Source organism: Strigops habroptila, chromosome 2 (assembly GCF_004027225.2).
Source record: "Strigops habroptila isolate Jane chromosome 2, bStrHab1.2.pri, whole genome shotgun sequence".
Taxonomy (NCBI): Eukaryota; Metazoa; Chordata; class Aves; order Psittaciformes; family Psittacidae; genus Strigops; species Strigops habroptila.
This window is the reverse complement of record NC_044278.2, coordinates 44,100,491-44,124,791: the sequence shown is the minus strand read 5'-3', so window position 1 is coordinate 44,124,791 and position 24,301 is coordinate 44,100,491. Positions and strand designations below refer to the sequence as shown.

At 40.0% G+C, this 24,301-nt stretch overlaps 1 protein-coding gene across 6 annotated transcripts in view; it reads right to left on the bottom strand.

The window, feature by feature from the left end:
* Window positions 1-24,301, bottom strand: part of SH3KBP1 (SH3 domain containing kinase binding protein 1) — a 221,120-nt gene that overhangs the window by 187,532 nt on the left and 9,287 nt on the right. For 4 of the 6 annotated variants that reach the window (XM_030476111.2, XM_030476113.2, XM_030476109.2 and 1 more), the window contains exon 2: window positions 6,670-6,827. In XM_030476111.2, coding sequence (XP_030331971.1) covers window positions 6,670-6,827 — 158 coding nt within the window. The remainder of the gene's footprint in view (window positions 1-6,669; window positions 6,828-24,301) is intronic. The other 2 variants (XM_030476114.2, XM_030476115.2) reach the window with 1 other exon arrangement.

Sequence of the window (24,301 nt, the reverse complement as noted above, 5' to 3'; positions counted from 1 at the left end):
TTCTAGGAGCTTGTGCTTTCTGTTACCGTGGTTTAAGAATTCTAACAAGGTTTTTGGTTAGTAAAAATCAGATACACAGCTGCACTCTGTAAATCCAAAACTGTAGAAGTGTGTTTTGCAAGACATTTGTATGCAAATGCTGCTAAACACCTCTACGGCTTTTACCTATGGAGAAGAGTTTCTCATAGCAGCCTGCTCCAACAGCAAAATAATTGCCAGAATAAGTGTAAAAATTAATCAGGCCAAAATACATGTATTACTAACATACCCACCCACACATAAACAAGCTACAGAGAAAACAAAAACATCCAGAGCTTGGAAAGTTGCCAGAGGGGGATTCAAGAATTTAAAAAAAAAAAAAAAAAAAAAAAAAAATCTTATTTTCTTCAGGGAAGAGAAGGTATAAGGTCAGGACACCTTATCTTTGCCTTACAGTCTTTTAGGACTAGGTTGGAAAATCGCCATCAACCAGCTAATTCTGCAAATTCTATAAATCCTTATGGAAACTTCTTTAAGAGGCTATTGCCAAAACCACACTGACTTCCCTGTGTAAGACACAATCCTGAATAATAATATATAACTAAGTTCTCAAGAAATTGAAGTAACTTTGAACAATATGATATTACAGCTCCAAAGAACTTACATCTTTGAAAATATAACTTCTAGATAGCACATGTCAATTTCTGATGAGGTTCTCCTCCACATGGCTTGAAGCCTCAGGAAGGGAAAAAACCCAAGTGTTTATTTTCCTTTTTAAGATTTTGTCACTGTTGTTATTTACAATTTAACCGATGTAATATTTTAAACAGAAATACTCTGAGTTTTTCTTAAGAATACAAAAGACAAACCCAAGCAAAAAGAGGAAATAACTAAATTTCCTTAGTATATCAATTTATACTGTCTACACTGAACTCTATCAGGGAAGCAATATTATGTGTATTTAAATAAGAATATTTTTAAGCATCAGCAATTACAACGCATATTGAAGAATGAAAAGCAATACATTCTGTTTTCAAACTCCTAATTTTTCAGCAGTTCTATGAATATATAATTACAATTAAGCCACCACCTTCTCAGAAGGTTACTTTTTACCAGTAACTTGTTGCAATATGAAGTACTAGTCACTAAAAGCTAATAAAAATCTTAACACTGAAGATTCACATTACCATGTGTCTATGGCATGACTGCTGTACATATTTAAAACCCTCTCACTTTTGCATAATTCATAAAGTGTTCACATGCTGGTTCCCACAAAAGAATCCAACAGCTGACAGCCCCAAACAGCAACCCTGCTTTCCTCTCTTTTCCTACACCCCCACAAGTAATCCTCCTCTTAAAGGCCAGCATCAAAACATATCCAACAAATTCATCACCACACGACAGCCAACACCACACTTGCCCCCATGACAGACATACGAGATCCATCCTGCTGACTGCAACAAGCACGGCACCCTGCCCATCTGGTTGAGAGTATCACCAGTTCCCTGCAACAGGGAATGTGAAGAGCTTCTGTTGCTGCCAAGGAGTCTCACATCACTTCCAGGCCAAACACCCAGGGCAGCTGCCTCATTGGAGCTCTCCCACCTCCTCTGAAGCCAGACAAACAGGTTGAGGCATGACATTATTTGTAATCACGCCTTGGGCATCCGGACAACCAGAGCACTGCTACTGCTCTGTGCTGAATTCCCTTAGACAAATGAACACTGCCAAGTCAGGACTGGTACAAGACCATCTTCTTTCTTTGTGGGGCAGATGTGCTGAGAGAGGGAAAAAGATTTTGACTAGCTTTGCTTTCACCATTGTAGGAGTAATAACAGTGGCAATAATAAATAATAACACATCAGTCATGCTATGTTTCTTCCCACAAAATGATTAATTGCTGTAAATTGCTGAAACAAAAGCTCAAAGAGACAACATTGTCACATGATGGAAACTATCTGAAAGTTTATTTCACCAATGTTATTCTTTTGTTATTTCACCATAAGGAGATCAAGTTTAACGGCCATCCTCAGAACTTGCAATAAGAAACTAGTACTCCTGGCTCTCATTCCCAGGACAATGTAACAGTTAGGATGCCATAATCTAAAATACTTCCTAAGAACGAATACATAGACAGTATTCTAGTAAGATTTCCAGCAAAAAAAGCTCAGTAATTGAATTGCAAATTCCTGCCAAGTATGTAAAAAGCCCTGTAACAATTCACTCACCCATAAAGCAAGTTATCTTTTCAGGTACAGACAGAAATGACACTGCTTTCCCTAGCCTGCATATAACCTCAGTGGATACCACAACTTTCACAAACAGCTACTTAGGCAAAGCTGACCCAGATGTCACTTAAGTACCAGCAATCGGAGTACTTAGGAGAGCAGGGAAGGAGGCAATAACCTACAAGCCCTGAAGTAAAGGCACGCACAGTGATATCAGAGAGCAAAATGGCAAAGCAAGAGGGAAGGACAACAGGAGTTGGTCAGTTCTCTGACCTGACAGGTAGGAGCCAGAGGGCTAGGGAAGCAGAAAGCACTGCAGGAATCGGAGTGTTCCGGGACACGGGGAAGATTCTCTTTTCCCTCCCAGGAGCCAAACTACAGCTGTAAAGAGCCCTTCCATGTACACAGGCCCAAACTTCTGAAAGGTTTTAGGAAAGCACTAATAGGGATGGGTAGGGATCTGTGGGGTGTGTAACAAGCACAAGGGTCTCAGCAAGAAGAACCTGCAGTTCACTCACTTCCCTGCAACCTCTGGCTGGTCATGAAGATTGAAAACAAACCAGCCAAATATACAGAAAAGAAAATTAAATGACAAGCAACAGATAACAATCTCTCCCATGTACCTATGATTCAGCATGAACATCCCTGACATCCTACAACTAATCTGCACTAAAGATTGTATTCTGCTTGTATAACAAGAAATCCAAGTTGCTGTTCTGACCCGAGGCAGTAGTTACACAAAGCCCCTGTCCTGTTTTATTGGCTCTAAAATCCAAGCTCCGCACCACCATTACATAAATAACTACCACTACACTTCTTGCTAATTTTAAAATTAACTTACCTCCCCAATTCTGCTAGCAATATTGGCAAGTCCTCTGAGTACAGACAAGCCTTGAGGTTGTCACATGTGGCAAATTCAGTTTACCAGCATAACGCCACCCAATCCCACATAGAATTGGCTTTGTAAAATAAAACCAGCAAACATGGCTCTGCACCACAGTTTCCTGCTTTCTACATCTTCATCTGCTATCAGCAGAATCTGTCTCAGATGCCATCAAACTTACAAAGAATTTTATACTGCAGATCATGGATTTCAAGTCGAAGTTTTCAAGCTAGAAGGATACTGAAAACTAACTTTATACCATGAATGAACAACAAATGCAAAAGAACAACACTGCAATCACACCTGCTACCTCCTCTTTTTCAACCGTGTAACCGAGGAGCAAGACTACTTGGAACAGTACATAATTCTCCACTCATACTTCTATTTCTCTACCTGAAAAATTGAAAGAAAACAGAAAAAGATGACAACCAGATCCACTTTCATACATTTCTTATGATAAATTCAGCATCAGTATCTCTAACAGGAGTAGATTTCTACAAAGGCTGACAGACGTAAACTAGGTCTTAAAAGAGGGTCCAAAGAATTTTTTCATGTTTAGACAAACTTCTCCCAGACAGAAAACCTTCCAAGTGACCATAGCTGCAGTTTAATAGGCAGTGAAAACAGAAAGAGAAAGAAATTTCAAATACCTTTTCTGTTACACCTTGCATATTGAATTGCAGAGCATAAGAAGGGTACGAATCTGGGGCTTTTCGTGTGTGTATGTATAAAATGTATCAAATTCAAAGCAGTTGTTTTGCAGATTCAAGAACAGGAAGTAACTCTGATATAACTTCACAGTGAAAGTCCCCTGAAAAAAAATAACTGCACATGTACTGCATACGTATCATTGCTACCTCCCTTTCCTCTTTCATACATCTGTCTACAGACAACTCCTCTTCAAACCCTAATTTGCATTTATGCCATGAAGTTTAAAACCACTTTTGCTTAAGCAACTCCAAAAGTCTTTTCCACATTCACCTAGTACTCCCTTGAAAAACATTTTTTTTATTTTCTTAAGTAACACTTTACATTAACATCTTTTCATAAACATTCCAATATATTGCATTTCCCCAATCTTTCCATTTCTGATTTGTACATCTTTTCTGCCAAACAATTTTCTCTTCAAACTGCACTTCCAGAATCTACGCACAAACACTGAGACCACTCAGGACTCTTTAATGTGTTAATTCAGTAGTTTTAATTCAGCCCAAACATTGAATTTTTGCAAAGCCCAACAGTTTCTTTGGAATGTCATCATGAATTTATTCAAAAGAAAATCAGACCACAGGAAGGAAAAGCTCTTTTCCATAGGAAATTATTCCCTCTACTTGAAGGTAGAACACAAAATACCTCAAGAATTTCATGAGTGATTTTTACCTCGGAATAACTTCCTTACCTAACTACTCTCACAACCAATTCTGATAAGCAATGGGATTTTGGAGTTGCATTCAACTCCAGGACTCATCTGTATCACCCCTTTCTGCCTGCCTCTCAGTTACCTCGCTGCCACAACAGCATAGCAATGAGGCATGAATTGATTGCTAGTGAGCTCAACTCTGCGTGCACTTGTTAAAAAATTTTCCATAATTGAAAGAGAAAGTTTACAATTCCTTAGAATCTTAGTGGACAGAATGATAACACTCAACAAGCTTTCTAATGGGACTGCTGTTATGTTTTAACTATAGCTCTCCAGATACAAGGAGGAGATTTACACAAGAAAAACTGAAGAAAAAGAAAGATTTTCACTCAAGATATTCACAAAATAACTACACTTTTAAGAAGTTTGTATCTTCCTCTCCACGTTACCTAATTTAGAGAGGGAATGAAAAAGATATTTCATTTTGCGTTCAAGCTGAAAATAAGGAAGAATTTAATGTGTGTTTTAGTTCTTTAGAAAGCAGTCCTGGATGCTGATTTAATTTAAAAAAAAAAAAAAAAAAAAAAAAAGAAAAAAAAGGGTGGGTGGGGAGGAGAAGGAATAAGAATCAAAGAGCATGTAGTGATATTTTATGAGAACACAAAACCAAAATCATTTATTGTTGGTTTAGAACTTTCTATTGAGAAAAAGCTATTTATTTTTCAATCATGTGACAGGATGCCACAGTTTGTGGTAATTTTGGAAAGCAGAAGCCTTAAAAATTAGGTACAAAGGGAGAGAACTTGCAAATCTTCATACTGAGATTATGATATTTTCATAACAGAAATTCATAAGCTGCATTTATTTAGAACACTAAATCCAACACCTCCTAAAATCAGCAGCAGATTTAAAATACCAGCTGTAAGAGAGCCTAGAGGAAGTCTGCTTTTGTCCCACAGAACTTCACAGCTCATTAGAGTTCAAGAACAAAAATATTATCAATATACAAGGAGTCCCAAAATAGTTTCTTCCCTCTACTCCAAAGTGTGGATTTTCGAGGTTAACAAGAAACAGGGTATCCATTTTCATCCTCCGCTCCCTTCCATCTCACTGAGGTTGTTACTTCCTCCTAATCATCACTGCCTGACAGAAACAGAGCTGTTCTTTCTACTTGGCAATGACAAGAACAAGGATTAGGATGGGAGTACATTTGTCCCCACAGGAACACCTGAGGCCCCTGTGTCCCCAATCCAATCATGGGCTCGGTAAGTTTGCCACCAAACCACTTCACCAAATTACCTTCACATATGCAGTGCTATCGAAGCAAAATGAAATTACTTTGTTGTGTGCATATGGCTAAACACAAAACAGGCTCACACAGTTAAAAGGGGGGGGGGGGGGGGGAAGGAAAAAAATACATATCCTTGGAAAGGTTAAAGTCCCAAAGATCCTCTGAAGCTGTAGTAACAGATTAACACAAAACCTATTTATGTAATTTATTGTAGTTCTTGCTCTCTTTTCCATAGCGGAGATCCAAGTTTATGGAGGGTTGTAGAACCTAACAGCCTAGGTCTGCAATGACAAATCAAGGAGGCCCAGAGGTACTACTAGCTAGTCTCATATGTGCAGACATATGCATGCACATACACAGGTGCCCAGTAAAAAAAGATATATACTTCTAAAACTCTAAATAGCTTTCCTGAAACCAGTATTGCTGCAAGTTATTTGGTACATTACATGAAATACAAAGTAATGATTTTTTTTTTTTTTTTTTTTTTTGTGGACAACCGTTTGGAAAAAACCACTTTATTCTCAACTAGTTTAGCCAGAAATAAGTATTTGCAAAAAGCTTCTATAAAACATAAGAAAGCACTCTAGAGAATAAGTTACAGAGAAGCAGCTACAGAGAAGTGAAAACATTGCAAATGCCATGATATATAAGTTGTTCTAGAATAATCACTTTGTTCCCAGAACACACAAACATAATCACTGAACAGAAGAGAAATGTAAGGGTAGCTTTATTTTCAGGATATCAAAACTACATTGTCTTTGCAAAGAAAGATTACTTTCTTTGCAGCATAGCCTCAACAGAACATTGCATTGCAATGTATTATGGGTTTGGATGTAAGAAATATTATAAAAGGCTGATATTTAGCCTGAACAGCACAGTATACAAAATGTATACACAGAACACAAGAACAGTTCCACTTTGTACTCACTCTTACAAAGTTGTCAGGGAACAAACCTCTTCTGCCTTTGAGCTGTCCTTCCCACCAGCCTCCATCATCTTTCTTGATATTGGTGATTATGTCACCTACAGTGATTGTCAGCTCATCATCATGTTGAGCTTTGTAGTCAAACTCCACTATCGCCTCCACTAAAAAAGAAACACACATACACATAATCATTGATTACATTTAAGTTTCCACAGCTTTAAAAGGAATAAGAAAACACCAACCCAGTTATATATTCTCAGTGAAAGTAATATATTCAGCTTAACCAAGATAGCCTATCAAATAGGTAACATGTAATGGTAGCATTTTGAGAGACCAAAGGAAAAAAACACATAGGAATGCCCATCATGCTTAAGGCAACAAATAGCACACATTTTTCTTTACTGTTTAAAGGAAATCGGTTTGTGATGCGTCAGCAGTATCTCTGGCAGCATTACAAAGTTTATTTTTATTTCTTGGACAACATTTTAGCATTTGTTCACGGGACTGCTAAAACATTTTATTTCTGGAAAGGTTCTCAAACTCATAAGCATCCCAAGCTTTACCTACTTTGCTAAATACATCACTAAAGAGTATTTAACAAGAATTCTTCGCAACATGCTGAGTTTCACTGTTGTTTATTCACAAAAGCAAAGCTTTGCTGCATGAACACGCTCTCACAGGGTTTCACCAAAGGGAGACAAATTTACTTTTGCTTATGATTATGCATCAGAGGATCTGAAGATTAAATACTTCTACTGCTCTGAATGTCTGTTATCAGACAGAGGTGCATTACAAACTTGCTACCATTATCTTTGTCTTTTCCTGGGAGACTCCCCATCCCCTGAAACCAAACACACAACAAAGTCTCTGTAGAGAATTAAGGAAGTTATAAAGACAGAAATATTCCTTTAGACAATTAAAAATAATAGACAAGGGGTATTCAAATATGGAAGCCATAGTTACATTTAGTGGTTCATCAAATATCTGCTAGGAGGAGACAGATTAGCAAGGTCAAAGATAGCCATATTTGTAAAGCCTTACTCCTTTTTCTTCAGTGGCAAACCATGCCACAGGATGTTCCACCAAACATTTAGCACTTCAACCATCAAAACAGAAAAATGAGGGCTTTCTGCACAAATGACTGTGCTATGTAAACCTGCAAGATCTGGGCTGCAAACAGGCAATACAGCTCACAAAACAAAGCTAACCATTACACCACACATGGCGAAAAGGTTCTGCCTAAATAACAAGCCCTGCAGACTAAATTGAATTAAGCTGACAGGAAAGCAGAGTTATTCCTCTCCGCCCCCAAAATGTCACACAGTCACGATGCTGAACATCTCCCTCCCTCCTCCAGAGCCTGCAAGTCATAGCTAAAAGAGTGTTCTGTCTTTGGATACATCCCAGACACAGGGCTACAGCTGATAATATTCATCTATTGCTGATCTTCTGCGAAGTCCAAAACCATTATAAAACCAGCCCACCAGAGGCCTGCTAAACTACATCATGAACAGCAAAAGAGAGTGGCATCACACATAACAAGCTGACATGCAAACAACTTAAAAAATTTACCACTGAAACTTAACTGAAAAATCAGTCACTCAGGCTAGAAGGGACCTGAGGTCTCTAGTTTAGCCTCCTGTCCAAAGCAGGACCAGTTCTGAGGTCAAACCAGGTTGCTCAGGGCTCTGTCCACATGGGTCTTGAAAACCTCCAAGAATATAGGTAGACAAGACCAACCTCCATTGGTCTTGTCTCACCATTCACTACTGTGAGGAGCTTGACTCCACTTCCTTGCAGGTAGCATAAGGCTGCTATTAGGATCTCCTGTTTTTTCTTCTCCAAGCCAGACAAATGGAGTTCCCCTAGCCTCAGGTCCCTCCATTATTTAGCACATGATCTGTTCCACCAATTTGGTATCAACCACAGACTTGAAGACAGTGCACCTGACTGCCTCCTCCAGTAATTGATAAAGATGTTAAGCAGAACAAGTCCAAGGACAGCCCCTGGTGGTACTCCATTTATTATCAGCTTGCAAGCAGAGTACTACTCAAATCACACAACGTTTGAAGTTGGAAAGCACCTCTGCAGACCAAAACCTGTTGTTAAGAGTGTAGATTGCTCAGGGCCTTGTGCAACTAGGTTTAGAATATCACAAAGGATGGAAATTCCAGTGTTTGATCACCCTTAAGGTTAAAAAAAGGTTTCTTACACTTAAATGGATTTTCTAGTATTTCAATTCATGTCCGTTGCCTCGCCTCCTTTCACTGGCTACTGCCTCTTGCTGCTCATGTACCCATAGAAGCCTTTCCTGTGGTCTTCCATGTCTGTATTTGTTTTGTTTTGATTAGAGGCGATTTTCTTCATAGCTCAGTTGGTGCTATGTTTTGGATTTGTGACCAAAACAGTGTTGATAACACACAGATGTTTTAGCTATCACTGAAGGTGCTTACACAGCCTGAAGGCCTTCTCTGTTTCTCACACTGCCCTGAGAGTGAGGAGGCTGGGAGTGCACGAGAAGCTGGGAGGGGACACAGCTGGGACAGGTGACCCCAACTGACTAAAGAGACACTACAGACCATATAATGTTGTGTTCAGCAATAAATGCTGGGGGGAAGAAGGAGGAAGAGGAAACATTTGGAGTTATGGCATTTGTCTTCCCAAATCATCATTATAAGTTTGCTGAAGCCCTGCTTTTCCTGGCTTCATTCAGTAAAGAATGAATTCCTTATTTTGCTTTACTTGCACATGCAGCATTTGCTTTACCTGGTAAACTGTCTTTATCTCAACCCACAAGTTTTCTCACATTTACCTTCATTTTGCTTCCCCTCCCTCTTTGGGGGAGTGAGCGAGCAGCTGTATGGGGCTGAGCTGCCCACAGTAACATCCCTCACCACATTCAACTCCTGCTGGGCTTTGGCTTTCCTAACCCCATCCCTACACATGCAGACATTCTCTCTATCTTTGTCCCAGGTCACTTCTCCCTTCTTTCATCTCCTGTATTCTTTATGTTTTATTTTTGTCAGGAGCTACTTGTTCATCCGTGAAGGCATCCTACCACCTCTGTTTTCCCACTCGCCAGGATGGACCAATATTGAGCTTGGAGGAAGGGATCTCTGAAAACCAACCAGCTCACCCGGATCACTCTTCTCCACAACTGTCTCCAGTGGGATTCTTCCAAGCAGAACCCTAAACAGGCCAAAATTTTCCCTCTTCAAGTCCAGGGTTACAATCCTGCTTTTTGTTTCCCTGACCCCACCCCCCCGCCTTGGATCCTGAACTTTGCCATCTCACGGTCAGAGCAGCTACGACTGCCTTCAGCCTTCAGATCCCCAAACAATTCCTCCTGGATTGCAAATATGAGATCCAGCAGTCAACACAGACCAGAAACCTCCTGGATTGCTCACACCCAGGTCATAAGCAAACTATTCTATCCCTCCAGATATCAGGGTGGTTGAAATCCTCAATGAGGGCCAGGTCCTGCCAACATGAGCCTTATTCCAGTTGCCTGAAGAAGGCCTCATCAACTACTTCTTTCTAGTTAGGTGGTTTGTCAAGACACCTACCACAACATTGTCCATATTGGTCTGCCCTCTCACCCTAACCCACAAACTCTCAGGTGGTTCATCACCTGTCTCACAGCACTTCAGCTGGTCTGCTGTATAAAAAGCAACTCCCCTTCCTAGCCCATCCCTCCCAAATAACCTGTATCCAACTATTGCAGCACGCCAGTCATGTGTGCTATCCCATCATATCTTCATGATTTCAATAAAATCATAACTCTGCGACTGCATGCAGATGCATAATTCTTCTTTGAACCCACACTGCATGCATGAGAGCACGGACATTTCAGAGAGGCAACCAGCCATGCTGGTATCCCAGAAATAGTATAAGAGTTTTCCCTGTAGTTCTGAAAGACACTTTCTTGTTTATACGGATGTGCTTGGGAAGGGCACCCTTCAGTTGTGTTGTTTTGTTTGGGAGGGGTGTTCTATATATGCATATATATATAATTTTTTTTTAATTTTTTTTTTTTAATTACAAGGTCCCCACTGTTTGTATCAGCGGGGATCTTGTAATTTTGTTTGCCAATGTGGTTCACCACTTCCTCATAAGATTTTTGGTCACTATCTCCCTCCCCCTCATTACTATTTCAAAGCTCTCCTCACCAGGTTGGTCAGCCTGCTAGCAAAGATCCATCTTTTCCAAGCAATCCACAAAGAGGGCCCCATGATCATAAAACTAAAACTCTATTGCTGACACCTGCTATGCAACCAGCTGTTACCTCCAGGATCTGTCCACTCATCCTCAAGCCCTTCCCTCTCACCAAAAGGATCAAGGAGAAAACCGCCCATGTCCATGACAGTCACCCCAGACCCATATAGTCACAATTGATACTTTCCAGATCACTCCTGGCAATATCATTGAAGCCTACACGGAAGAGCAGCAAGGGGTAGTAGTATGATGGCCAGACAAGCCTTGGCAGTCTTTCCACAGTTTTCCAGATCCAAGTGTCTGGCAAGCAACAAGCCTCCCTAGATGATTGGCAGATGGGAGTCTCTATGCCCCACAGCAGGAAATTTCCCTGCTATTATCACTTGCTACTTTCTTCCTGGTGCTCCTGCATGGCTCAGATTTAGCCAGCTGGGGTGCTTCACTGGGCAGAGCACGCAGACCTGCATCATCTACAAGTGCACTGAATCTGTTCTGTAATCACAGATCTTGAGGTGGAGCAGGAGTCTTCCTCCTGGTGCCAGAAGTTATGAATTTCAGGCTTCCAGACTCACCATTCTGGGAGTCTCCAACCCCACCCCAAGCGACACAGGTTCTGCCCTTCATTCAGGAAAGTTGGGGTTTGGGCTCTTGAAGGTTCAGAGACTTGGAGAACTGGAAAGCCCAACCATTTGGGCTCAACCAACTGATTTTTAAACCCTCCTAGGCGTCCTGCACATACCACCACAACTACTAAGCTGTTCCACACTACTTTTGGCAGAGTCTCTGGAACCTTTCTGTGGCAACTGCTACACAAACTAGAGAATCTGTTGAACTTGAACTAACCATTCCATTTAGAGAAAATACAAAAAAAAAAAAGAGACATATTTCTAAAATACAAAATAAAGTCCCTAAAAATAGCGTTGAAATTATCCATATATGCATAGGTTATCCCAGAGCAACCACTAAAATTGTTTCTGAAGTTGTATTTACACAATAGCTCTCCAGAAACTACTGGATTCAGGCAGCGGCACCAAGGTACAAACACAGTACTTTAAGCCTCACACCAATGAAAATTTTTATCTATCTCCACAGAACACAACAGCACCCAGGCTCAAAAAAGGTAAAATTCAGACTATTCAGCAGGATGTTTCCAATTTGGTTGAACCCCAAGGAAGATCTTTTGAGAACAAGGCCCTGTATCCCTGTATTCATTTTTAAGCAGGCCACTAGGATGCACTTGCTGTATGGACTCGAAGCTTAGACATCGCATTTTGTATGTGCCAAGTCCTTTCTCCTCCCTACTTAGGAAGCTTTTCAATCCTATTCTCATCTTGCTGTGGATGAAATTACATGCTGCTTTGCTCCAAGTTCTCCCTAAGCAACCAGGAGGTGGTTAGAGGGCTGCAAGGGAGAGACTGCAACGGAGCAGGGGTTCGAGCTGGCTCCAGCTACTGATTCTTCAAACACTCCTCAACATTCAGACTGCAGCAAAACATACTGAAGGCAAACAACTCTCCCACTCTCTAAGCCCGATTAAAAGAGTTCTAGTACATGTTGCTGTGCTTGCAGTTTTTGCCTAAGAAGGCTATAAAACTGATATGATTCTTGACAGTTTTCTCTTATTAATTATATTCTCTCTTTTATAAGGAGAGACCAAAAGGCAGGACAGGGCCATTGAGACTCCACAGCAGACTGGGTAGACACTGGAGTTATCTCACTGAAATTTGTGTGCCTTGCAACTAATTCTTATACAGACATCTGCAGCTGTTCAACCACTTTTGTTTTACTGGCAGTTTAACCAACCAAACAAAAAAACCTTTTGCTGTGCAGGCTCTTCTCTGTCTATAAAGTTTTCACTTATTAAAAAACACATACAAATATTTTTAAAAGCTGTCTCCTCTCAGAGAATGATTACTGCAACATAAGTGTGTGTAAGCTGTCAGAGACATATGAGTCACCAAAAATGGACCACACAATCAAGATGTTTATACACTCTTCAAAGGAAACCAAGAGCACAGTTTGGAAAGAGGAATAAGAGCACACCTAACAAATGTGCAGATTGTGATAAAACTGATGGGAAGGTACTTCTGAGATCACTCAAAATTCTCATTTATCACACTACTGAAGCTTGTAGAGCATGTGACAGCCTAGAAGTGCTTTATAATTTATAGGTCCATGCAGTTGCAGTTTTTAAATCAACCTCATTTTCTAAACCATACTAAACCATGCCACCTTCTCCAACTGTGTTTTCAATAATTCATTTTCTCAGTCAAACAACCTTTTTTGTTTCTTTAGAGGTGAAATTTCATCTTTGTGGAAGCTGGATCTATGCTGGAGACAACACTGATCCAGATATGCTACGAAAAAAAGCAGATCTGAGTTTTGCTCCACGTCTAAGTACAACTGCACTAAAACAGTGTCCCAGTTTGCACAATTCATGATATGAGAAAACACTCCATGGACAGCGAGATCAAACTAATTTTATTTGTTAACCAACAGATGCTTGTCTTAGGCTCAGCTCTGCCAAGGTAAACAGCTTCTTACATTAACAGCCAAAACCCACATCCCTTTTAAGCCAAAAGCAAAATAAAACAGCAAAATTGGGGCAGACAAATCTGGCTTCTCTTTTTGGTGCATTTTTCTTCAAAATATTGTACTCTGTGATGCCTGGAAATCAAACCTGCCGCAGCTTGCAAACTCTAGCTCTTAGACTCTTTCTGTTGGAAGAAGCCATTTTTCACCTTAGGAATGAAATACAATATCAAAAGCTATTCAAGTTATTTTGATCTAAAGGGGAATATTCGTCCTCGTGCCAACACAATCAGCTATTCCTAGCCTTCTATTACCATCAATCTAAATTGTAACATAAAAACTCCTGAAACTGAATCAAAGCTAGTTATTCCCATCCCTGCTGGAGACTGGCACAGTACAACTCATTACTGCAATGGCAGGGACAAAGATATTTTTAATTTAATGCTTAGTGGTTTGGGTTTAAAATACAAAAATTGAAATGTTAATGCTATGAACCAGGAATTGAAATGTAACTTCTCAGCTATATTTAAAACATGCATATCTGGAAAAAAAAAAAAGTTTATTAAAAACTTTTAAAAGCTTAACTATTCCCACCTTTCATTCCCCAAGCTAGTCTTACATATACACATGAAATTATTTTGTTGACAATTGCAAACATTTTTCCTATTAGTGAGTTTGTTTCCTTGCCTCATATTAAATGACAAGTAAAATCTAATCTCTTAAAACTGACCTAATTAAAATAAGCACTTCTTTAACAATGCCACCAGTATTTGAAGGCGGAAGCGTCTCAGTTTATGCCATTTTCAGTTATTGAAAAGTGTCTTTTCAAGCAAGAAATTAATCAAGAAAAGTAACAAGAGATTTGCTACTGTGCAACAAAACCTATATTATCATATCAGCTTTTGGTGGCATCTGAAGTGTGTAGGCACAATGGAAATGTTATTAATGTCTTTGGCACTATTCCACCCATTTAGCAGCATCCATATGGCAACACCACCTTCCACAGCGGTATGGTTTCACAGCCAAATGCAGACTAATGTATACAGTTAGACATGGCAGTCAAAGAGTTAAAAGCTTCTTTAGTGTAAGTTTTACGTTTGCACTTTTTTTAGTCACTCAGCTTCATGCGAATGATAAACACACATACTGCACTGGCTTACCCAAAAAAACAGAACTGAAACTAGACAAATTACCTTCAAATATTCTACACTAAAGCTTTAATTTAAAGTTCAAATTACATTTCCTGAGAAGAGAGTGAAACAACTTTTCTCTTTTACATAAAGATAACATTTTATAACAGGTTAACAATCTGGCCATTGAATTCGGTCTGCCTCAAAACTTGCTAGACAAGGTCTTACTTCAGATATGCTGTTCTGTTTGAGAGACCTAGGTACAAACTGGTGAACATACTATGCTTTTAATGCTTGTGGGTATAATTGCAAAAATATTCAATCAGTATTTTTGCTATACTACAGGTCGCAATAAAACTCTTAGTAAAACATTAGGAGCCACTAAGAGGACAAAAAAAACCAACAAAATTCTTTTTACTAGACCAAATGGCAAAGCATGACTTACATTCTGATCTCAAATGAAAAACAAAAACCGAAAACACAAACAAAACAAAACAAAACCAAAACCCAAACTAAGCTGCATTCAATAGTGCTTGTTTCCAACCTAGACCTGGAGGGCCAGAAGGCCTGAAGACCAAATATGACCTACAAGGCCATTGTTTTCTGGTCTCTAGGAACACTGAGCAGCTAGCAGGCCAATCACATGTGGGATGCTATGGTACAAATATGTTTGAGAGAAGAGGAGGAAGATAGATTCATCAGATCAAGGGTCTGATAAATCTCTTCTACCAGAGACAAAATAATCCGTAGTTTGTAAAGATTCATCTCTCTCAACATCATTATACTTTATAATTCTATATGAAGGAGCCACTGAAAAGCCCTTTGAGGCATCACTCTACCAAAATTGAAATGCACATTGCCATGTGCTACCTCTGAAATGCCCACAAGAAAAAAAGAATTGAATAATAATAATAATAATATACCACTAACTTTACAGTTTACATGTAGATTGCAACTGGGATTTTTAAGAAAGCTTGAGCTCTTAGTTTTGTAGCACATTTGTAGCAGAAAAAAATAACAAACATTTTCTATCTGTGTGATAGCAAGCAATTGCTGAAGAACCATAATTTTCTTGAAAAAATAAATTCACATTTTGTTAATTTTTTATAATTTTTAATTTTGCAACACTTGCTACCAGGAATAATACTCTCTGCTAGAAGTATTTGCAAGCTTCATGGGGGAAAAAAAAAAAAAAAGCTTGGGAGGGAGTTAAAAAAGTGTCAGAAGGAAAACCCGTACTATTCAATCTTCAAGAGGTTAAATCCATGCTACATGATAAACAGCAACTCCTCTGCTAAGACAAGAGCTTTCAGTTTACATTATATTTTCGCTATTTCCCCTTTGAAAACAAGGTGGGGGGAGCTAAATGTCATAGTCCTAGCATAGTATCTTCACTGAATCACGCCATCAGAGAGCAAAGCAGTCACAGAAGTGGCCACCTGAGTCATACTGCACATGGACCTTTTGATACTACAGTCCCAATCCCATCCCACAGGCCATAGATGCTCTTCACTCAGTCTGCACACTCATTGGAAACACAGTAGGCATCCACGAAGCACTTAGGATAGACGGGAAGCAGCTGAGAGGAAGACCCGTTGTGTGCAATTGACACATACACACACACACACGCACAGAAACAGAGAAGCTGTACAGAGGACCCCAACCCAAACCTAATTTGGAGGAAAGAGTGCACACTTGGCCTAGGGCTGTCCTGATGTGACTCTTCTCTGGGCAGCAGCAGATCTGAAGCCACTCCAGCTGACATAAAGCCCGAGTTGTCCTCCACGAAAAGAGGAGAGCTAATGTTCTGTTTTTTTAAGAGGTATGCTTGGTTCCAGCTTTTAAAAAACACAAGCACTAAGTTATTTTAGTGGAATTCACCCAGCAGGACAAGAAATACTTTATATTCCAGCTAAAGTATTTGGTATGACCACAATTCATTGCAAAAATCTTGCATTTACAATTAGGTAAAGAACAACAGTAAGTCAGTGCATTTGTATTTCTGTATATACATGGAGCATTTGCATATAAAATTTTGCATTTGTTAAGGTTTTCTTAGGCCTATCACAGTAATTGCCTCTCACTGAATTTATTCTGTCACACTCATATCTCCAATACAAACTTTTTAAACAACATGTCAAGGCACACGCAACTATGGAGTAAACAAGGAAAGAATAGATTGTTGTGGTAGTTCTAAATGGCAGCAGTTACATTTGTATACCCAAAGGTTCCCTTATATACCACTCTGGTCCTAACAATACATGTTAGATTTTATTGGGCCAAGCCTCCTTAACCCTTTTGAAAGAGCAAGATTGTATTGATAATCTTTAGCATTCATCTGGCTGCCAATCTGGGAAGCACTTGTATTCTGCAAATTAATTCATTTTTTTTGTGCAGGGCAAAGCAGTCCTTCTGCCTCAGAAAAAACCTGCTAGAATCCAACTGTTGCTACTGAGACTAATTTTACTATAATTCACTTGTTCTATCAACCAGAGTACCTCTCCACTACAGCAGATGCTCCCAGTATTCAGCATTCACAAACTTACTTTTCATTCACGTTGCCATCACATTCACAAACGATGTGCATTGTGTTCACCTGTAACTGAAGTAATACAGTACCTCTTAGAGGCAAAACTCTTGAGAGTTGGTTCACTTGTTTTAACATTGTTCTTTCCCTCAGACACCAACGCAGAAAAGAAGCCATCCAGACGAAATGGCCTCCAATATCCATAAAAATAATTCAAAGTTCTGAAAAGTACAAAGGATTATACCCATTGCTTGGATAAATAAAAGAGAAGAGGACTGTAACTTAAGCTAAGCAAAGACAAATAATCCCCATTTGACAAACTATATATTCATAAAAACTTGTTAGTAATGCTACTTTTGTGGTTTCTAAATCACATTCTCAGACAACTGAGAAGCTAGGAAGGATATTAGTTACTTCTTCAGAACAAAAAAAAGAAATACTACTCACAGCTAAATATAGCTAGAACTATATATAAAATTATCATTTGGCTAAATTCATGAGAATCGCTACCAAATACATGCATCAATATAAAATGGAAGCAGACTAGAAAAGCTGATGCCATGAAAATAACTTCTGGTTAAGGTTACTCAGAAGCAGTATTTCAGCACATGATTCTAAAAGTTGTCTTGATACTGTTTGTAGAAGCTGATGGATATACACTGAGGTGGAGGGTCAAATAAACCAAAAAAAAAAAAAGGGAAAAAGGGAAACCCAGGGAACAATTACCTGTTCAGTGATACGATGTAGCATCATTTAACTCCCAGGAATATGAGAAGAGGTTGCGGTCAACAATTTGTTCACCTTCTCCATGTTGTGCACTGCACAGTGTTAAATTGCTAAAACCTCAGAGCTTCTAGAACAGTAACATTCACCTAGTCTCATTAAAATCAGACTAGAAGCAGGAGTGTAATTATGAATATGATCTCAGACGAGCTTGGAAGATTCCACTGTAAATGCCTAAGCTGTTACTATCACCACCCGTCTTTGCCAAAAGTAGCAGCCCTTTTGCACAGGAGGAGGATGGGGAGGATACAACACACTCCTCTGCATCTTAGCCACATTTGCCTGAAGTACTGATAAAAATGGGCTTACACTTAGTAACTAGACTGAAAAGTGGTGCACAGCTACATCCTGTTGTGGTATTCCTGCTGTTGGAAGTAGCAATTTCTGCAAGAAGAGATTGCTGGCAGCAATAGCTTCATATAGCCAAAATCCTTGGATTGTGTTACAGCCCTTCACCGTGTAATGCCAGCTACAGACAAACATGGCATCTTATAATAATTTCAAAGATGAATCATTTTTTCCTCAGTTTAATGGAATTCTATTATTTTTAAGACATCAGCTGCAAAATATTTACCCCAGCAGCAGCTCTTCTGATTGGACCTGTCAAATGTTAAGACTATAAACCAGCACCACATTATAACTGATGCATTATAAACTGTCAGGAAGAGATGTGTTGTACACCAGTGAGAACCTAGACTTGATGTACAAGAGATAATCAGCTTTTTAATTTTATTCTTTTTTTTCTTCTCACCCTTTTTTACATAAATGCAACCACTTCAACCTACAAAACTTCACATTCAGGGGAAGGTCAGGCCCAGTATGGAACTCCTCAACAGTTTCATAATTTATAAGCCAAATGAAAGGACATTAACTATCGTGCTTCCACATACAACAGACTGTCAGGCATTACAGGAGCTAAAAAAAGCTATGTGTGAGCTGGGGCTCATAGCTCTAAGTAAAACAGCTCAGTCCATAGGCAATTTGCATTTCATCACTATGGTCCAGTACAAGATTTACATGCCAGCATTAAACCACCTTCACTAACCTTTAGAATATATTGAAAAACAGCCAAAAACTACATAAGGTGTTAAAAAAACCCTAATTTGCTCAATTATGTGAGCAACTATGAAGGAGTATTTGGAGAAAGGGCACATTTGATTAAAATAACACCTTTACCACCCACCACTATAATGTTTTTTCTTGATTAATAATGAAGTCTCATAAGACTGCTTCTCATAATCCTTAGCAACTTGTCTTTTCACATCAGGTTCTTCTATTCTCATTCAAACTGCAGTAAGAGCAATAATGCTAAAAAATGCAGTAATTTCTGTTTCAGAAACAGAAATTACTGCACGTAAAGACTCACAAGTTCCAGACAATCTTTGGGCAAATAAACTTAACTATGATATCAGATAACATGTGTTGACTCTGCGCATTCAAACGCTTTCAAATTTCAATTTTAGAATTCAGGATGCAATTCTAGTGAAGTAAGTTGTAAATGGTGTCTTTAATGCCTCTGTTTTCTCACCTGAAATCAGTTTCTACAGGTAATTTCTTCCGGATGTCTCAATAAATGGAACTAACAAACTAGAACTCTTTCTTTGGCTCTTATGAACAAAAACGTTCCCACATCACAGCCATTAGCTTCTCTGCTCTGCTTTAACGGTGCTTTTCAAAAATCCCATGTGTCAGTTAAGCCTGGGCAAGGAGGAAGTTCCATTAACCTTTGTTTATTTTCATTTTCTCACAGAAATTCTCTGGATTTTGAACAAGGCGAAGCCTTTCAGAAAGCGGAGTTTATGCTGAAGCAGAAGATACGATCCTCTAACAGGTATCTCTGGTAGCAGGTTAAAAAACTCAAAAATTCTCTTCCACCTAAAGAAACACTCACTCTCACTTCTTTGAAGCTTACGACTAGAATAAGCCTTCAAAAAGAAGATACTACACAGAGCTCCTCCTTAGAAGAACAATCCTGAAAGCAAAAACTTACGCAAACCAAACGAGTACATCTGAAAGCTTGTCACTGACTTTTATTGCGAGCAAGAACAGCTTGTGACCTGATGACAGCATTGCTCCAATAGGGAATTTGAGCCAGTGTGTGCTGGTTGAATGCGAATGCTCAACTGAACTCTGTATAGAATGAAAGCACAAAAAACAATCAGCATTTAGACAGAAGAGCCCATTGATGTATTGAGGATATGGGAAGAAAGGAGAGGAAGCAGAAGGGTGGAGCTCTGTGGAATCCAAGTAAACATAAATGGAGGCAATGAACCCTATTGTTTTATAAGTAATTATTCTTCCAACGACCTCCTTCTCCCATCTGCACCACCCGCCCCCTCAAGTTACCAACACTGGTACAGTCTGGAACAGAACAAAGTGTGTGGACAAAGAAGCGACAACAGATTCTACTTGAAAGGAGCAGAACCTCCTCAGATGCTGGCACAGGATCTTTCTTTGGCATCCAGGAGGCAGTGTGCAGGTTAAAACCATACAACAGAGAGAACCAAAGAGGACAGAGCTAATGTTGTCGCTGAATGTTATCTACCTCGACCACTTCTTCCAAGGCTAAGCAGAAAGCTCTAATTCTCCCTCATGTAAGAAAAAAGTTTCTGGGCTCCACACATTTGAAAAATCTTGTCAAGACTTTCCCCAGTTTCCACTGATACAAGCTCCTGAAGCTAAGGAAACCAGAAGCCAAAACTAATCCTACATTTCAGAGGGTCTAGAGAGGCAAAGAACATTTCTTGCATTTAAGATCTCTGCTTTGTAAGACTGCATTTACATTAGCTCCTTGGTTTGGGTTCTTGAGAAAGACACTGACAGACTTAACAGACAGAATCTGAAATTCTACTTAAAATAGCAATATCCTGCTTTTAAGTTCTTCAAATTAAAGAAAAAACATTGGAACTTCAGTATTTGGCTTTGCCGACTTCCACAACTTCAAAGAACCACTTTGGTTCTCTACACACCAAAGGCAGCACTCTTCCACCAGAAAACACCAAAGAGGGGGCTGGCAAAACACAATGTGCAATGCACACCTCAGCATTTACCTTCCAGGGTACTAATTCCAACTTTGAAAAAACTCTGCAGGCTAAAGCAACAATCCCTAAAAGACAGCCAGTTCTCCTCCTTCCTGACAAGGTATTTATGGGAAACCAGCTGAAGGTTTCTTATATCCCTAATTCTGAAACAAAATTCATAAAGGACCACTCACAATTTTTCTGTGTTCCACACCAGACTATCTTCAGAATTATGTATATCTTTGCATCTTAATATAGAGAATTTTGAGACTATGTACGTGAAGCATACAGGAAAGTTTCCTAAAAAGAGAAGTAGTGCACTTAAAAGACAGGTGAAAGATAAGAAAAGATGAATTTGAAGGAAATGTGCATAGAAAGAAGAAATGACAGAGCATGGGGTATCTGAACAGACACACACACACACAAAATTAAAAAATAAAAAGTGAAGAGCAAGGAACAGGTGAAAAGTGAAGTAGATTTATTTAAAACCAACAAACAAAAGAACCCAAACCAACAATAAAACACAACTTACAAGTGCAAAGAAGTATACATGCACTTCTATAGATACGTAACAAATAAAAGACAGACTAGGGACAATGTGGGCCCTCTCCGGAAGCTATCAGGAGAACTGGCTACCATGGATTTGGAGAAGGCTGAGGTTCTTAATGACTTCTTGGCCTCAGTCTTCACCAGCAAATGCTCTGACCACACCACAAAAGTCTTGGAAAGCAAATGCAGGGACTGTGAAAATGAAGACCTTAGGCCCACTGTAGGAGAGGATCAGGTTCAAGACCATCTTAAGAACCTGAACGTGCACGAGTCCATGGGACTTGATGAAATCCATCCACGGGTCCTGAAGGAGCTGGCGAATGAAGTTGCTAAACCACTGTCCATCATATTTGAAAAATCCTGGCAGTCAGGTGAAGTTCCCGATGACTGGAAGAAGGATAATATAACCCCCATTTTCAAGAAGGGGAAGGTGGAAGACCCAGGGAACTACAGACCAGTCAGCCTCACCTCTGTGCCTGGCAAAATCTTGGAACAGTTTCTCCTGGAAAACATGCTAAGGCACATGAAAAACAATGAGGTGGTTGGTGACAGCCAACATGGCTTCACTAAGGGGAAATCCTGCTTGACCAATTTGGTGGCCTTCTATGATGGAGCCACGGAACTGATGGACAGGGGCAGAGCAGTTGACATCATCTACCCGGACTTGTGCAAAGCATTCGACACTGGCCCGCATGACATCCTTGTCTCTAAATTGGAGAGACATCACTTTGATAGATGGACCACTCGGTGGATAAAAAACTGGCTCGATGGCCACACGCAAAGAGTTGTGGTAAATGGCTCAATGGCCAGTTGGAAACCTGTAACGAGTGGTGTCCCTCAGGGATCGGTGTTGGGACAGGTCCTGTTCAACATCTTTGTCGGCGACATGGACAGTGGGATTGAGTGTGCCCTCAGCAAGTTTGCCGACGACACCAAGCTGTGTGGTTTGGTTGATACACTTTAGGGAAGGGATGCCATCCAGAGGGACCTTGACACGCTTGTGAGGTGGGCCGATGCCAACCTTATGAAGTTTAACCAAGCCAAGTGCAAGGTCCTACATCTGGGTCGGGGCAACCCCAGGCACTGCTACAGGTTGGGCAGAGAAGAGATTCAGAGCAGCCCTGCCGAAAAGGACTTGGGGGTGTTGGCTGACGAGAAGCTTAACATGAGCCGGCAGTGTGCACTCACAGCCCAGAAAGCCAACCGCATCCTGGGCTGCATCAAAAGAAGTGTGACCAGCAGGTCGAAGGAGGTGATCCTGCCCCTCTACTCTGCTCTTGTGAGACCTCACTTGGAGTACTGCGTACAGTTCTGGTGTCCTCAACATAAAAAGGACATGGAGCTGTTGGGGTGAGTCCAGAGGAGGGCCACGAGGATGATAAGAGGGCTAGAGCACCTCCCGTATGAAGACAGGCTGAGAGAGTTGGGGCTGTTCAGCCTGGAGAAGAGAAGGCTGTGTGGAGACCTCATAGCAGCCTTCCAGTATCTGAAGGGGGTCTATAAGGATGCTGGGGAAGGACTCTTCCTTAGGGACTGTAGTGGTAGGACAAGGGGTAATGGGTTCAAACTTAAACAGGGGAAGTTTAGATTAGATATAAGGAAGAAGTTCTTTACAGTGAGGGTGGTGAACCACTGGAATGGGTTGCCCAGGGAGGCTGTGGATGCTCCATCCCTGGCGGTGTTCAAGGCCAGGTTGGACAGAGCCCTGGACCATGTGGTTTAGGGCAAGGTGTCCCTGCCCATGGCAGGGGGGTTGGAACTAGATGATCTTAAGGTCCTTTCCAACCCTTACTATTCTATGATTCTATGATTCTATAACTGCGAGGAAGAGGTGCAACTCCTGACAGAATGAGGTGAAGGAATGAGAAACACAGGCACAAACAAGACTGTTCTCTGCTCAACTGTGAACAAACTATCAAATATATTGTGGAGGAATATATATTAATAGATCCCTCATGACTCTGGAACCAGTGCAGACAACTTCAAATTGACAGACCATAGTTCGTCACGAACCAGATGGCATCTTATCTCAATCTTCCATGAACCACAGTCAGATAATTGAAATGGCAGATAATCAACAGCACTACACACACACACAAAAAAAAAAAGTGTAGTCTTTAAAATAAGTAGCATGCAAATCAAAGCAAGCAATTCTGAAAGGCAGTATGAGGTGGCAGAACAAAGACCATTCAAGCTGACCTCAGTGGTCAAAGTGAAGCTGACAAGTGTATTTGAACTAGTTTTAAATGCAGTTAAATAAAGATATTTGATGAATGAAATGATCAGCAGATACCGGGGACTTTATATTAAAGTTTCAAAGAAAATAAAGATCTTTCCCATTTTAGAAGAGATTATAGGACCGAGGAACTAGCAGCTGCCCAGGCAGACGAACATTAAAAACACTTGTAACAAAAGATGACAGCAACAGTAGCAGTAAGATTTCTCTTCCAGTTGAAAGGCCTTCTCTTGCAACAGAAAGAGAGAATGTTACTTGTACAAATTAGTTGCCTGTTCCAAGGTGCATTTCTTTTCATCACACAGGACACCCAGTTCAAATCTACAGCAGCACTCAGGCAAGCAAGGATGAAGTCATAGAAGGTATTTTTTTCTGCTGTATTGAGACCTTCCATCAATAAAATGGCGGTTAACTAAACTGGATTGACTAAACTGGATTAACTACACTCAGAAATCCCTCTATTAAATACATGCCACCTCTATGAAACTGGAGCAGTTTTATGCAGATAGCTAAACTTGGCAATGTCCAATAAACTCATAAACTACTACAAAAAGAAAGAAGCAATTGAGAAGCTGGCCAAATGTATAAGCTAAGCTTATATATAACCTGTATAAGTCACCAGAAAATTTAACTATGTTGTTAA